The 15028-nt window shown below is 33.8% G+C and overlaps 1 protein-coding gene across 16 annotated transcripts in view; it reads right to left on the bottom strand.

Annotated features, from left to right (window-relative positions):
- The window catches only part of MEF2C (myocyte enhancer factor 2C), a 141758-nt gene that overhangs the window by 77334 nt on the left and 49396 nt on the right, over nt 1–15028 (bottom strand). For 13 of the 16 annotated variants that reach the window (XM_016118678.2, XM_016118682.2, XM_016118685.2 and 10 more), the window contains exon 2: nt 11528–11723. In XM_016118678.2, the coding sequence (XP_015974164.1) occupies nt 11528–11581 (54 nt within the window). In that variant the 5' untranslated portion in view covers nt 11582–11723. Of the gene's footprint in view, nt 1–11527; nt 11724–13500; nt 13971–15028 lie in introns of those variants that run through there. The other 3 variants (XM_016118677.1, XM_016118679.1, XM_016118676.2) reach the window with 3 other exon arrangements.

Below are 15028 nucleotides of genomic sequence, written 5' to 3'. Positions count from 1 at the left end.
AGAATTTACTAGGTAAGAATTAGGAATTGAAACTAGAATTTGAAATCAAGAAAAGGCACATTCATTATATATGGCTCCATATAACTCAGTTATACAGAAATTAGGAAAATCTATTCACGGAAACATAAAATAATTCAAGCAATTCTTACTGAGCATTTTCTATGTGCCAAACCTTATGAGAAGTAATATCGAGTATTCGCTATGTGCTAGGTTCTGGGGCTTCTACTACACACATATCTCCCTTGTTCATGCCTCTTTCTGAGGGCCAGAGAAAAAATAGTCATTTAATTCATTAATGCTTAAAAGGAATTTTCTTTATTTAAAACAAAATGCATTACTTGGCTAATAGTGTTATATTTTCAGTCACATGTAAATAATCTGAATTGTATTTTTATCTAGAGTTAGGTGATTTCAGTTTTAATTTTCTGACCAACACTTCTCTAGATCAAGCTAGAAAAATAACAGTAGATGTTAACCCAACCAAGATGAATATGAAATGAAACCTACCATATTGATTATCCCTTATCTTGTATTCAGTGAAAGCTGATCGTGGTATTATGTCCCTTCCCCTTTCCATCTGGCCACTGGCAGGCTAGTATCATAGTTTAAATGTCAGCTTCTTCTGTTAAGCTTTCATTGTCACATTCAGATAAAACTCATTCCTCCCTCATCGCTCTCCTCTCAAACGTTTTACAAATCTTTATTATGAGACTTATTCTAATACTACAAAGTTGGTTATTTATGAATTTGCTTCTCCTGCTGGCTTTTGTATTCCCTGAAGACCCCACTTCTGGACTCACACAGACTGTAACCAGTGGACATTCAACAAATATTTGCTGAAGGTGTGGATTATAGAATGGAAATATACTCTTTTAAAGTCTGAATGTCTCGATATAATTTTATGCTAAAAATAGATAACATTTTACTTGTCTTTGTGACAATCTCTAAAAAACAGGAGATTTTGTACATATATGTTTTACTTGAAAGTCTAACATGTTAGTGACAGGAATCTTGAGAGAAAGAAATTAAATCACCTTGGAATCTGCAATAGAGAAGCCAGATAATGTCTGCAGAGAAATATATATGTACATATGTTCTAGACTTCAAGAAAAAATAATTCAAGAAGTTCAGAGAAAAACCTTTATTCCTTTCCTAGATGACTCATCATGAAGGATGGAAAAGTGTGAAGATAAAATTTAATTTTACTATCACAGGATGCAGAGATGAAGTGGGGAGGATCTAAGAGTTCTGGGTGACTGCATTCATTAAGCAAAAACTTATTGAACTGTCTAATGAGTTCAGATTTTCAAAGAACATGTGTTTGGCAAAGTATTTGATGAAATCCTCATCACACTATTATAGATTTGAGACTAGCTGGTAGTAATTTAGATTATTTAAACATGAATCAACTGATCAGTGTTAAGTTTAAGGGAACATCTCTAGTAAAGGGCCACAGAGTTCAGTAACTTTCCTGTCTCAGGCAACATTTTTTATCATTGTTTAAGGTGAAAATGTGGATGGCATGCTTATTATACCTGATTATAACATAAACCTGGCTTATAACCCATAGAGGGTAGAGGCTCTATCTATAGCTCCTTTATAGACTAGAAAGCTGGATCACAAACAACGAGATGAAACACAGATAATTTTAGTCTTCGTTTGCATTTAAAAAAAACAATTACATAAGCTCAAGTTGGAGGAAAATTAATGTGATAGCTGCTTTTGGGGAAAGGATCTAAAGTTATAGTGTTCCAATGTGGGAATTAATTATCTCAATGATTTTTTTTTTTTTTTTTGTTAGTCAGCATTAACTAATCTTTGGTATTGTATTCAGTTCTGGAAATTACATTTTAAGAAGACACTGATAAAATTAGAGAGACTATAGGATGGCAAACAGGTTGTTGTAGGAGTTGATAATTATTTTGCATGAGAAATCACTAAGGGGATCTGGAATATTTAACTCAGAAGAATAGAATTAAAGTGAAATGCCAAAACCTTTCCAAGATCTGAGGACTTGGGGCTGTGAGAAGAGGTAGAAGATTTACTCTGGGTTTTGTTTGTTTGTGTTTTAGGTTTATTCTGTTTTGTTCTATGGAGCGGAATTAGAAAGTACTGTTGAAAGTCCTAAAGAGGTTCAAAATAGGGGAAAACCTAGAGATGAGAACTATCTGTGAATGGACCAAGTCTCATGAAAGAATTCATTTCTGAACGTGTTCAAGTAAAGCTGCAGATTGAGTATGGTGTAGAAGGTGTTCCTGAATTAAGTAGGAACTTAAACTAGAGATCTTTAAAACATTTATTCCAGATTTCAGATGTTTAGAATCTCTGCCTAAATAGCATGGACTTTTGCATCAGGGGGTAAATTAGAGTGATGGTAATATGGTTCAGAACAGGAATCTATTTCTGCAATTTCATTCTACTGTAAAATGTGTGAATGAGAGAGGAAAATTTCACAGTTCTTTTTCTTTTTGGTCATATTAACTTACAGTAAAAACATACATTTGATAAATCTGAATAAGAGAAAAATTGGACTGGGTCAAATTTTGTGTGGGGGTTAGTTCATGAAACTGGAGCATATCATATTTCTTATCATTGTTTTTCGATAGGAGTATTAACTGTATTTAGTTAATTTTTTCTAAGAAGTTCAAAGACTTTATAATAAGTTATCTCACTACATTTGACAGTATCTCTTTGAAGTTATTATTTGTCACAATTTATCATCCCCACTTCTCAGATGATACTGTAAACAGACATGAATTGCTTTATCTAAGGTCACAAAACTAGTCTCTGGATAAACTAAAAACAGATCCTTTTTTTCACAGAAAATTCATTTTTCTTTCCCTCAGTGTTCCTTCCCTCTTTTGGAAAACTGCATTTCAAAGATAAAATTCAGCACAGCATGGACCCAGCCAATGTTCACTGAGCAATGTACAGGTCCATTAAGAACTGTCAGCAATTCTGATGATTACAAGCAGGGTAGTACATAACATATTAATTAATGTAAGGATAGTTTTCTAGGTTAAGTGAAAAAAATAATTCTAATAATACTACAATTGAAAAGATGTTGGTTTCTAGGTTCTGACATAAACCAAGGCTCTCTTTATGTGGACTCTGCAACCAATGTTGTCTCAGATCTCCAGCTATTCCCACTACAGCTGGTGAGAACCACATGCACACACTGGTGGACATGCACTAGTTCTATATTTATGGATGTTTACTTAAATTTCACACAATGAGAAGCATTTTGGTTGGTAGCAAATACGGATCTGTTTACAGCCAGAATAAAAAAGGTAGGTCCCTGATTTACACAAAGGCAATGGAAATAACAAGTTCTAAAAATGGAGGACAAGCCCTGTATCATTTCCTACAGGTAGGGAAATTAGTTTGACTACTGTGTAATGGAAAGGACATTTAATAATGAGCCTCCACACCACATGCATGCCTCTGTCCACCCTTCTAATGCTAGCTCTATTCATAAAGTCACCTCAGAAGAACCTTCCTGCCATATTAACTGTGAGAATCCTTGCGCCTTACAGGAAAGGGTCCTGAATAAATGAAAGCAAAAGACCTCTGGAAACAGCAGACACTCACATCTATGCGAATAATTGAGGTCTAACTCTAAATGACTTCAGATGCATTACTAAAGGAAGCAGCAATAATTTTACCTATGGGTCCCTAATATTTCTTTCTGCCAATTAGAATACTTGTGCCCAGTTTTAATTTAACTGCTCAATGAGTCTCCTCAATGAGTGGTGACCTGTTTACTTATTTCTTAAACTCATAAACTAATATTAGTTTCTGTGTTTTAGATTCGACTTGAGATTATTAATATACTCGGCTATTTTTAAAGTTTTGAGGTTTTATTATTATCTTTTAAAAAATCTAAGTAGAGTCATGATTAATATAACCCTCATCCTATAAAAATATTTTAGATCCACTCTTCCTCACCCCCAGCCTCGATAATCTGTTTCCTCTCAGTTAAGGAAACGGAGTGACTAATGAGTGACAAGATGGACAGCTCACAGACACAATGCACTCTCTAATCCAGAGCCACTAGGTCTTCCTATGTGTTTAAAGGGTTAGGGATGGAGTCAAGAGTCTGCAGCGCCAATCTCTAATTGAAAAAAAGGGAAATGCCCTCTTAAATGCTCCTTTTCTTCCTCCAGCTTGTTCCTGACAGTAAGTAATGGTACAACTGTTCTAAAGTATTCCTCTTCAATTTTATTTTGTTTAATTCAGTCTGTCATTAGAAAGGCTTGCGAGCTTTTGGCTTGATGATTACTCTCGGTGGGAGGAAGTAATGCCACTGCAGACTTGTGTTCTAGACAAGCGTTCCTTTATACAATGATGGGGCCTGCCATCGTAAATGAAAGGCTCTTTAAAGAGCAGTGAGGGACTCTTTTAAGCAGACTGCTACCATGTGCCTGTAACCCTCCAGCATAACTTGCGAGGATGAGACAGCAGTGTGTTCTGCTGCAAAGAGGACTATTGTCCTTGTTAGCCTCAAGCAAATTGAGCCCTGTTTTGCTGCAATGCACTGGGATTTCCAAAGGGGTTTCAAGCAGTGGGTCCTAAAATTCTGAACACGATGAAAAGATTAAAATAGGGGCTCAGAGTGTGGAATTCAGAACTCTACCAACCCTTCACCCTAAGTCAACACCCCAAAACCCAAAATAAAAACTAAAATCTTGAGCACCGTATGTTATTTGAGAAAAGTAATAAACAATAGGTTAGATTACAATGAAATAATTGAAGGCATCTTAATAAACTTGAGTGTTTGTTACCAAACTCACAGAATCTGGGTTTTAAAACAGCAGATCTCTAATATATTTATCTACATAAAAACCAAAGGAAGAAGGGTGACCTACAATTATTAAACTTATCAAAATTTAAAAGACTTTATCGTGGTCCATTTTTAAGCCTAAGAATGTTTTGGATTTTAAAAAGAGAAGACTATAATATGATACAGTTTCAATTTTTTATATACGCTGTTCATGCCTGCTTGGTTTGTTAAAGGGCTCATTTACATTCTAAATCCAATATGTAGACACAGTCATAAAATAAATACCTCTGTTCCTCTATACCTCATATACATAAAATATATAATTTGAATCTGAGAAGAATAAAATAAACCAGATTAATTTTTTGGAGGGGGGGCATGTTTACTAGTTTAACAAAGCCAAAATGTACCTAAGGTAAAGGTCAAAGACTACTTCATTCCCTGCTGAGCAAATGCTCAGGAAGCACATTTGTCTACGTTTCCTGTCATAACAGGAAGAGTGTAACTTCTTCCTTTCCACAATGGCTTCAGGTTTACCTCCTAACTCCAATATTTTCTCCCCGAGGGCCCTCCAAATCAATCCTTGCAAGACAGAAGGCAGGAGGCTGTTTCTTTTGTAGTTTCCAAATAGTTACATTTGTTGAAATGTTATTTAAATGGTAGTGATTTCTTAAGTTAAACTGTTCCAACTTAAAATTAAAAGTCAAATTTCCAAACATTCAGAGTATTTCTATTAGTGGTCTAACGTATTTAAAAAATGCAAATATATATTTCATATTATGGAATTTCGTTTAGTTCAATTTAATCATGTAACTTTTTAAAACTAAAGCCATTATTCAGCTTTAAATGGAAATTATATGAGATACACAAATTAGACTGAGACTTAAAGCCTTCCAGTTTGCATGGAGCTTATTTCTTAAATCCAGTGAGAGAATTCTAGAGGAGGTGGTTATCCTTTTCCTTGGGTTTTCTACAAAGGAAAACTGAGTGAACTTGATAGCAGTTGAAACAACACCTTTATGGCAATAAAGGAACAGACTAATACTGGCTGACATAAATATAAAATGTTCCACACCCATAAGATGTATGTTAAGTGTGTGATGGACTTCACTATGATTCAACTATATAGTGGGGAGACCATTTGTGAATTGTTTTCAAATAGCTTGGAATAGAATAGAAATGAATCGTCTGATGTCATAGCTGTTAAACATACACCTGAGCATTCTGGCTACTGTTTCCCTTGATTTTGAAATTCACCAAAGTACATTCTTTTCTTTCTGGTTTTCTTTTTCAACCATTTCAACCACCAGCAATTCTAACTCTCTGAACAAAACTTTTCCCCTTGGTGACTCTAAGGTTAATTAATGAATGAATGGTTTAGCTTATATGCATGGAGACCTTTAAGTGGGCATCCACAGGATGCATCAATATACCCTATAATTCAACTCTGAGATATGTTACTATGTCCTAATACATTACTATGATACACATTAATTTCATTTATATGAGTTTAATAAAAATTTTAATACAAGTTTGGGGGAGGCAGTCAGCTGTTAAGAAATGATATGGAGAGAAAAGGCATACGAATCTTTATTATGAGCTATTTGCAGGTTTATTTTGGATTTAGAGAGAAAAATCAATACTTTAGCACTGATTGAATTTTTTATTCATTTATTTTGAAACAAGGTTCTACATATTCACTGACTGACATGGGTAACTCTTCTATAATATTTAAATTATAATTTCCTCTCAAATAACATATACTTGTTTGCTATGCATACAAGCCGTTGACAAGGCTGGAACTTCTGTTTGTGGAGATGACAAAAGAAAAGAGTGTGACTGGATTCCTGTGTTCCTTAACTCGTTCAGAATTCATCACAAAGTCATTTTCTTAAAGCAATTCATTTGTGTTTCTAAATTACCCAGTTCCTCACATTTAAAGAGTGAATCCATCTCAATTTAACAAATTTTATATTAGGTTAGTAGGTTGTACCTCTGAAGTTTAGAGCTGTAATTAGCCTTTTTATTTACTGATATTTTGATATCACCTTGAAGGAATGTTATAGTAAAAATTCCACCAAAATTTTGGCTAAAATTCTAAGAACCCGAAATAGTAAAATGCAGGAAAAAGTAAGGAATAAAATTTGTTTCTTTGTAAAGGAGGAAATCAATACATCTCAAGAGAAAAAGTTAAAACATTTAACAGCTATGAACTTTGAATTCTTTTTAGTCTTAAGGGGATTCTGCTGTTCTATTAAGAGCAGAATGTTGTTAATTGTCTTTAATTTGTGCTCTAGTTATTTCACTGATAATTACATGAAATTTTGTTTGCTGGCAAAAACTATTCGTATGCCAGATCTGACGGAAGGAAAGAACTTAAGACATTTAAAAATCTTTTCTCCTTAAGGTTACTACATTAGACTCTTATTATGTTATTTGACAGTTTTCCCTTATAGTTATTAAAATATTTAAATGTCTTTTTTATAAGAAGTCACAGAAATAAATTTGAGTTTACCTCTTCTATCCTTTCAAAGTTGGAAAACTGAAAAATTTAAATACAAACATACAAATAAACAAGTTAAGGTTAAGTATGCCTAAGTATATCCTTGATACAACAGATAAAAGAGATTTCTAGGTATATTGTTTGTAAAGAGTCAGACAAAGAAAAAACTCATTTAAAAATCTGGCTGTTTCAGGAACATAGGAAAAACTGGTACCATATGAAGGAAGGTGAGATTACTGCCTAAGTGATGAAGGTTCCTAATGGATAAAAACAAAAACTGCAGATGGAGAGATTGAAACTGTAGTGTTAGAATAAGCTTGAAGTGATAAAAATGATCAGTAGTTTCAAATAATTTGGTCAGCAACATACATTTGAAAATAAATACCATAAGCATAGAACTTAAGGAAGTACTTTTCCCCATTTCTGTTGCAAGCCCTGCCCTGAAAATATTCTGTGTGATTTTTCTTTCTGTCCACCGGTCATCCTCTGCCATAAGCTGGTTCCTGCTCTGAAATGACTCGCTCACCCCTTGTTAGCTTCAAAAGGCTCCATTGTGCTTCTGCTCTACCCTGTTCCACTTTCTTCCCATCTCCCTGATACCCTTTTAAGGTAAAACCCTCTTGAAATGAAGGTTCAGGTACCATTCTTTAAGTGTGGGACAAAGCACAGGAGGTGTTTTGATGGAAATCATATTAACTGTAATAGCTAATCATTCAAAGAACATGATTTTTAATAGGAATAGCTTTATAGGTAAATTTATTGAGCACTAATTGTATGTTAGGTACTTTATGTTTATCCCCTAATTTAATTATCTCAATGACCTAATAAGGTGGGTGCTATTTTTAATCCTCACTCTACTGATGAGGCTCAAAGAGATTAAGTCACTTGTTGGAGGGTCATACAGCTAGTAGGTGACAGAACTGAGACCAGAACTAGGTTTGGGTGTCTCTAAAATCATGTTCTTCACTATTGTATTATACTGAATGCAGTATAATATATTTGGAAAAAGCAATGACTTAAAACTATGCTCTTAGCCATTATACAGGGTGGAGTATGATAACTGAGAAAATCATGTTTGGTTTGTTTTTCAACATGAAAGATTTGGGTTCAACTCCTAGTATTAACTGACTTCAAAGCTTTGCATAATCTGGGCCCTGCCTCATATCTAATCTTTTCTTTCATCTCTAGTCTAAAGTTATACACATTGGGTTCAAGTTCCACAGGCTTTCATTCAGCTCCTTAGCAAGCCCTTTCCTTTCTTAAGCAGCTTTGCATATACTGTTCCCTCTGGAAGGTTGTCACCTGACTGACTCATCTTTTATCTCCCATCATTTACCATTTCTTCAGAGAGGCATTTCTCCAACCCCTAATCTAAATAAAGTACCTCCTGTTATTCTTTCATAGCACTTTGATAGCTTCATTCATAGCACACATAAACAAATGTTTTGCTATATATTTTCATATTTCATGTCTGATTCATCAGACTAGACCAGGGGTCCACAAACTATGGTTCACAGGACAAATCCAGCCTGCTCCTCTTGCAAGCCCCCTTTTTTGTCAGTAAGTTTTACTCAACACAAGTACATTCATTCATTTGCACATTGTTCACAGCTGCTTTTGCGACTAGAGCAGAGCCAAGCAGTTGAGACAGAGACTGTATGGCTCACAAGGTCCTTTACAGAGAAAGTTTGCTGCCTTCTGAATTTTAGCTGTTTCCTACTTCCATTATGAAAGATAAAATAGGGCAAAATTCAGCTTAAACAGTTAGCCACTCTGTTTTCCAACAGTTTTACTTCTTAATGATATACAACTTATCACATCAGCTCTGCAATATTTCATTTCACACTTTAAATCAGTGTTTCTTATTCTGTAAAAACATACTCTGTTCTCTATATTGCCAAATAAACACCTGCAACGGTAGAGCAGGCTTTTACTACTTCTGAGAAAAGATGACTGTGAACCATTGTATGAGGTTCCACTAAAGAGTTTACAGTGGGGGAAGCTTCAAAAGAGCAAAGCTGTTGACATTTTTTCTTTTTAACATGTGAACACACAGCTTAAAGGAAGCTCAGGTTAGCGGGGGTGGGGGGGCCCACACTTCGTATGATGTGCTGTTGCAGATTTGCTGGTTTTGATTATTAGACGTGACCTACCTTTTTAAAGCTCTCTCCTCAAATGGCTCTTATGACCACTCTTGTAGTAGATGAGAGGAGCACATGACAAACACTTACAAGGAAGATGGCTGTTTAAGATTGTCAGTGGCATTCTAAGGTAATCACTGAAATATATATTAAAACATGGACGTTTTTAATTTTTCTAATTCCAACTAGGAGTGTTGAATTAAAGGGCCTACTGTACCTAAAGACTAGAAGAAAAGACTAAATAGATCCTAAGTTCTACAGAATAAAATCAAAGGATTCATCTTCTGGATTAAAAAAAAAAGGATAAACTAAGATAAATTTAAATGATTTTTCTTCTTCTAAAATCATTATGACTTCTGACAGGGGTGAGATTAATAGCAATTGTAGACATAACTACATTTAAATTAAGAAAAGATGTTCAATGGTATGGTGTGAAAATTCTTATATCCCTGTGTGAGTTTTATGTTTCTTTATAAAGTGTAATGAAAACCCATGAATTCCACTTGCAAAATATTTTTTCTCTCTTCGTAAGCAAAAGGAAGATACAATTGCAGCAACATAGAAATTACCTGGTATTAATAATAAAGTATAAGTGCTAATTCGCATAATTTTTGACTGTGCCTAAAACAGATTCTAGTCCAAATAATGGGTCTAACACAGTCAATAGTATATGATGTTCAATATTCCAGTTTTAATTTCAATTCCAATCTACAAGCCAATTTAAAAATACTGTGGTTTTATATTGACAGAATTATTGTGTTTAGGCTTGACCCATAGCAATAAACAATGTGTAGAAAAACACTGAAGGAATCCATCATAAATCTTAGCATTATTGACCCTTTAGTTCAATTTTCAGTCAAAAATAGTTCAAGCTATGTGTATCTTAAATATAACAATTTAAGAGATATTAAACTTGAAATTTTAAAATGTTCCTTTACCTCTTAATGGCATACTGGCTTTGACAGCATAAATAACAACTTCTACACATTATGATTTACATAAGAATCAGTTCTAGTCTCACCTGCAAGTCCAAGAAGATAGAAAGGGATTATAGAGGAGATAGATACTGTCTTTATTTTGAGGAAAAATTACAGTCTGGTGGGGTGTCTTCAGGGCTGTCTTCTTCGTTTTCCCCAGTGTAAATAGGTAATTGGGAAAAGACTCTTCTCTCCCATGGTCAAAGGAAGCCTGTTTTGTAGGTTCCATTACCTTTTGCAATGGTTGGGATCTGGCAGTACTGCAATTTCTCCCAGGAACTGTTTTTTGATATTTAACATCAGAATGCATATAAACAACTCAGCTCTCCTTACAACAAGTGGCTAAATCCACTCTCCCCACGTGTGAAGAAAAACATTCAATTCACAGATATTCATGATATACAAGTCTCTGCTGAAGAGAGCATTTGGATGCATATGTCTTTAGAACAGATTAATGGTATCATGCTGATATTATCACAGGAGTTCTAGAAAAAATCATAATTTTATGTGTCTTTATGTTTATAAAAGTCAGGGTTTAAAGAAAGTAGTATGAATTAACTAATACTTGTTAATTCATAAAACATGCCTACACGTTTTAAGTTACTAATATTTTATGTGGGTGTTTTCTTGGTTGATGTCAGGACATGTTTAGAAGTATTTTAGAAGTATTTCAAAGTTTATGAGAAGAATGAAAGCCATTTTCACTCAGGGTATTTAGCCTATATTATAAACCTTTTAAATGGATGACCACAAAAGGCCTTGTGCTAATGAACATAAGAATATCTTTATTTAACAATGTGTGCAATATAGCAATGTTATGCTTCTTAACGCTTAACTATTAAGCTATTTATGTTACACAAGTACAGCTCCCCCTTAAAATTCAGATTGAAGTAAAAAGTGAATTATAATGAATGTGTAAACTATATTTCTAAAGATAAGGTGATTTTTTTTTCCTCTTCACATATAAGAGACCATTAGCACTTAAACTGGTCATATTTAATTCACTAAAATTTCTCTTAACAGATGTTTATAAGTTCAAAATGTTTTCAGGTCCCTCAATGTATCTGGGGAAAATGTAATAAATAGTCCATGTAAATAATGATACAAAAAAGTTTACCCCACTTACCTGTCTGTTACGTTCATCCATAATCCTCGTAATCTGAATCTTTTTTCTCCCCATAGTCCCCGTTTTTCTTCTCTCTCTCGTTCCTGAAATTATGTATTTTTTCCTTCCTTTTCTTTCTCTTTCCTGCTTCCTCCAAACAAATCTCCTTCTTCAGCACTTGCACTGCTCAGTTCCCAAATTCCTGCATTCGTTCCTGCTGAACAACAAAAAAATTCAATAGCACTTTAAGAGCAAGCCAGTTTCATGAGAACTATCATATTCTAATTTTTAAAAATTAAATCTATATGGCAGTAAGCCTATCAAATGAATGTAAATACATATTTATTAAAAGTACATGGTATATCACATGCTGGACCACATCAAGTAGGAATGGTTTGTTTTTAGAATTAAAATAATATCATAAGTAATTTATCAAGTAATTTAGATGATGAAAACTATGCTTTAAAGTCCAACACTTGAAATGTATCTTTGGCAGAGTTTATTAATATTTTTAAATAAAATTAGGTGACTATTTTCACCCTTCTGTTATGAAAAATTACCTAAATCAGAGAGTTAATGAACCTTTATGTACCTGTGTATGCTAAGTAGGGCAGCTAATTCATTGCTAAAGGGAAAACAATCTCATGTTTTGACAGCAGAGGTGATAACGTCCCTCGTTATGCAAATAGGATGGACTATTATGAAAGTGCTATTCGATATATGTAAATGTCAACTAATTTAAACCTAAATCCTTTAATCTTATATTTAAAAAGTCACTGTTATGAGAACACTGTAAAAAGAATATGAGAAATTTAATCTTACATAACAAGCAGCTATCAGCAGTGAGATCTTTTCCTTTCAAAAGCCCTTAAGCTATATCTTGAATACAAGAACCGAAAAAGATAATCATTCATAGAAAAGAAATAGTGCAAAAATCAGCGTACTATTCCATTTATAATTATACTTTTTATAATAAGCCATCAGTCCTCTAAATTTAAATATTTTAAAAAGACATCATATTTCTTTGGAGAGTAAGATATAAAATTACAGAAGCTTGCTATCATATACTAGATATCTTTAGGTCATGAATTAAAAGTAAAGAAATGATTATCAATAATATAAGATAAACCCAGAGAATCCAGAGCATTAAAAGTATATATTTTACTTTGTTTTACATTACATCTTAAAATATTTGAATGTAATGAAAAGTGAATTGCCGTGAAATGTGGAAGTTAACAAAAAAACATTCCACAATGGCTTCTTCATTTGCAAGCAACAGCTTCAATTATTCTATCCCGTCTCCTGTCAAAGAATGCAACTACTTTACACAATTGCTCAGAATTTCCCTGTTTATTTTACTTGGTGTCTGACAACCAACCTGATGAATTCCCACAGTATTGTGTAACGTTAAGCCAATGTCCTGGCTATTAAATGGATTATTTGGCTCCAATTTGAAGTTATTGGAAAAGGAAAGCTGTTACATACTTGATCTGATCATCAGCTCTTTTGATTTCTTTAATTTACTTTCTAAATTCTTTATCACTTTGAGTAATTTTTTTTTTAAATTTAAGTTTTCTGTGATAACCTAATTGCAGAAGCTATTATGACATAATTAGTTCTGGTGGATTAATCGCTGCTTAAACACTAAGACCAGCTATTCCCTTTTGCCCAATGTCTTTCTATTAAACTGCAACTCACTCCTGCTTTTGAGAACATATATATTGAGTAATGTCATGACCACACGGTGCTCATCAAAAACTATTACTCCAGTGGTAATTTTAAATGTTGGAAGTAGTTCAAAAGTTTTAAAGAGCTATATAAATAACACACATTTGACAAATATACATGAAAAAATTAGCTATGACATTAAAATATGAAAAATCCGCAAAGCACAATTACATCATATATTCACTGTTGCCACTGTTCATCTATTTTTAGAGTGGCCTTAAATATCAGTCAACTGGGCAACTTTCCTGTATTTTCTATAGTCTTACCTTGGAAGTAAGCAGCACGTTAGAATGCATGTGCAAGACCCCAAAGAGACGAACAGCCTTCCTCTATCACAGAAAAGCCAACCCATGAATCCACAGCAAATGCAAATGGGACAATTTCCTTTCTTTCATTTAGCCGAGGCCGGTGGCACTATCGGCTTACAGGACTATGCCTGCCTAAGCGCTTATTCACTTTAAGGTGGAAGGTCAGGGTGAACAGATTAGAGTGTGGTGACAAGGGGGGCAAGATGAGAACTTCTACAAATCCTGATTTCAAAATACAAATACCAAACACGTAGAGAAACATCCCTGGAGGAAAGTCTCAGAAAAACAGAGAGTTCCTGATGAACTAAACTTAGAAGAGTTCCTCCATATCACTACCTTATATTTCACAACTTTCGAAGGGACACTTTGTAAAAAAAAGAGCAGAGCAATATATATATTTTTAAATTCTCAAAACATGATGGAAAATATTTTGCTTCTCAAAATTTATACATAGGTCAAACATATATATATATATATTGATAAAAATGTCACTGAATATATTTTCCCTTTTGAAATATGCAAGGTAATGTAGAGAGAAGCAGGTTTAAATATCAATAAAATTAAAGTCTTTTCTTCTGTAAAAATGAATATTTCTGGAAGTGTCACCTTTGAACCTTTCTACAATGCAAAATTTGATATAGTAAATATGCATGCAGAATAATACGCTGTGGTGATGTGACTGATTTCGTGAAGTAAAATGTGTCATGGAACATGTGACTTAAAACATTTGATTAAGGGTCACCACATTTCAAGGCTATCAGTAAAATTCAAAGAGTTAGGAAGGTCACCAATAGCTTAGTAGTTGTTGCTTAGCATAACTACTTCTCTAACCTGATTTTTATGCAAAATTATATTGTAAGGCTGGTTTTAAGTATTAATTTGTAGGAAACTTAGAGAGGCTGAAAAAGTGATTATAAAACTTCAATAATCTCTAAAATTGTTTTGTATGCATATGAAGAAAAGAATATAATAGCTAAACTACACATAGAATTTCAAGTTATGCTGAAAACTTTTATTATGTACAATCAACCATAAGCTTAAAATAATTTCAGCAGGCTTGTTGCTACTTCTTTCCACATGAAAGAAACATTCTTGGAAAATGACAGACTTCCATAGAAACAATCTGATTTTTAAAAAAATAGAAAGGAAAAGAAATGCTCTACCATAGTTACTCTCTATAGAGTTATGGTCTTCTGCATTGTTTTTCTTTTTGCCTATCTAAATACAAGAAAAATAAAATCAGGCTGCTTACTAAAAAGGGGAACTTCATTATGGCAGGCTTCTGTTCACTTTGAGTTTGGCATAAGCAGACAGATGAAGGCAAAGTGGTTTGAGACCCAAGAAGAGAAGAATTTCTTGTGGACAGATGCTAAAGATCCTTCTCCCTCTGACTCTCTCATTTACAAACAAGTTCCCTTAAGTGATACAAACCTTCCCTCTGTCTTCCCCCGCTTCCTCCCTCCCTCTTTCTTGCTCCCTTTTTTTT

Source organism: Rousettus aegyptiacus, unplaced genomic scaffold (genome assembly GCF_014176215.1).
Source record: "Rousettus aegyptiacus isolate mRouAeg1 unplaced genomic scaffold, mRouAeg1.p scaffold_m13_p_8, whole genome shotgun sequence".
Classification (NCBI taxonomy): Eukaryota; Metazoa; Chordata; class Mammalia; order Chiroptera; family Pteropodidae; genus Rousettus; species Rousettus aegyptiacus.
The sequence above is the reverse complement of the archived record's forward strand: the minus strand, read 5'-3'. Positions and strand labels throughout refer to the sequence as shown.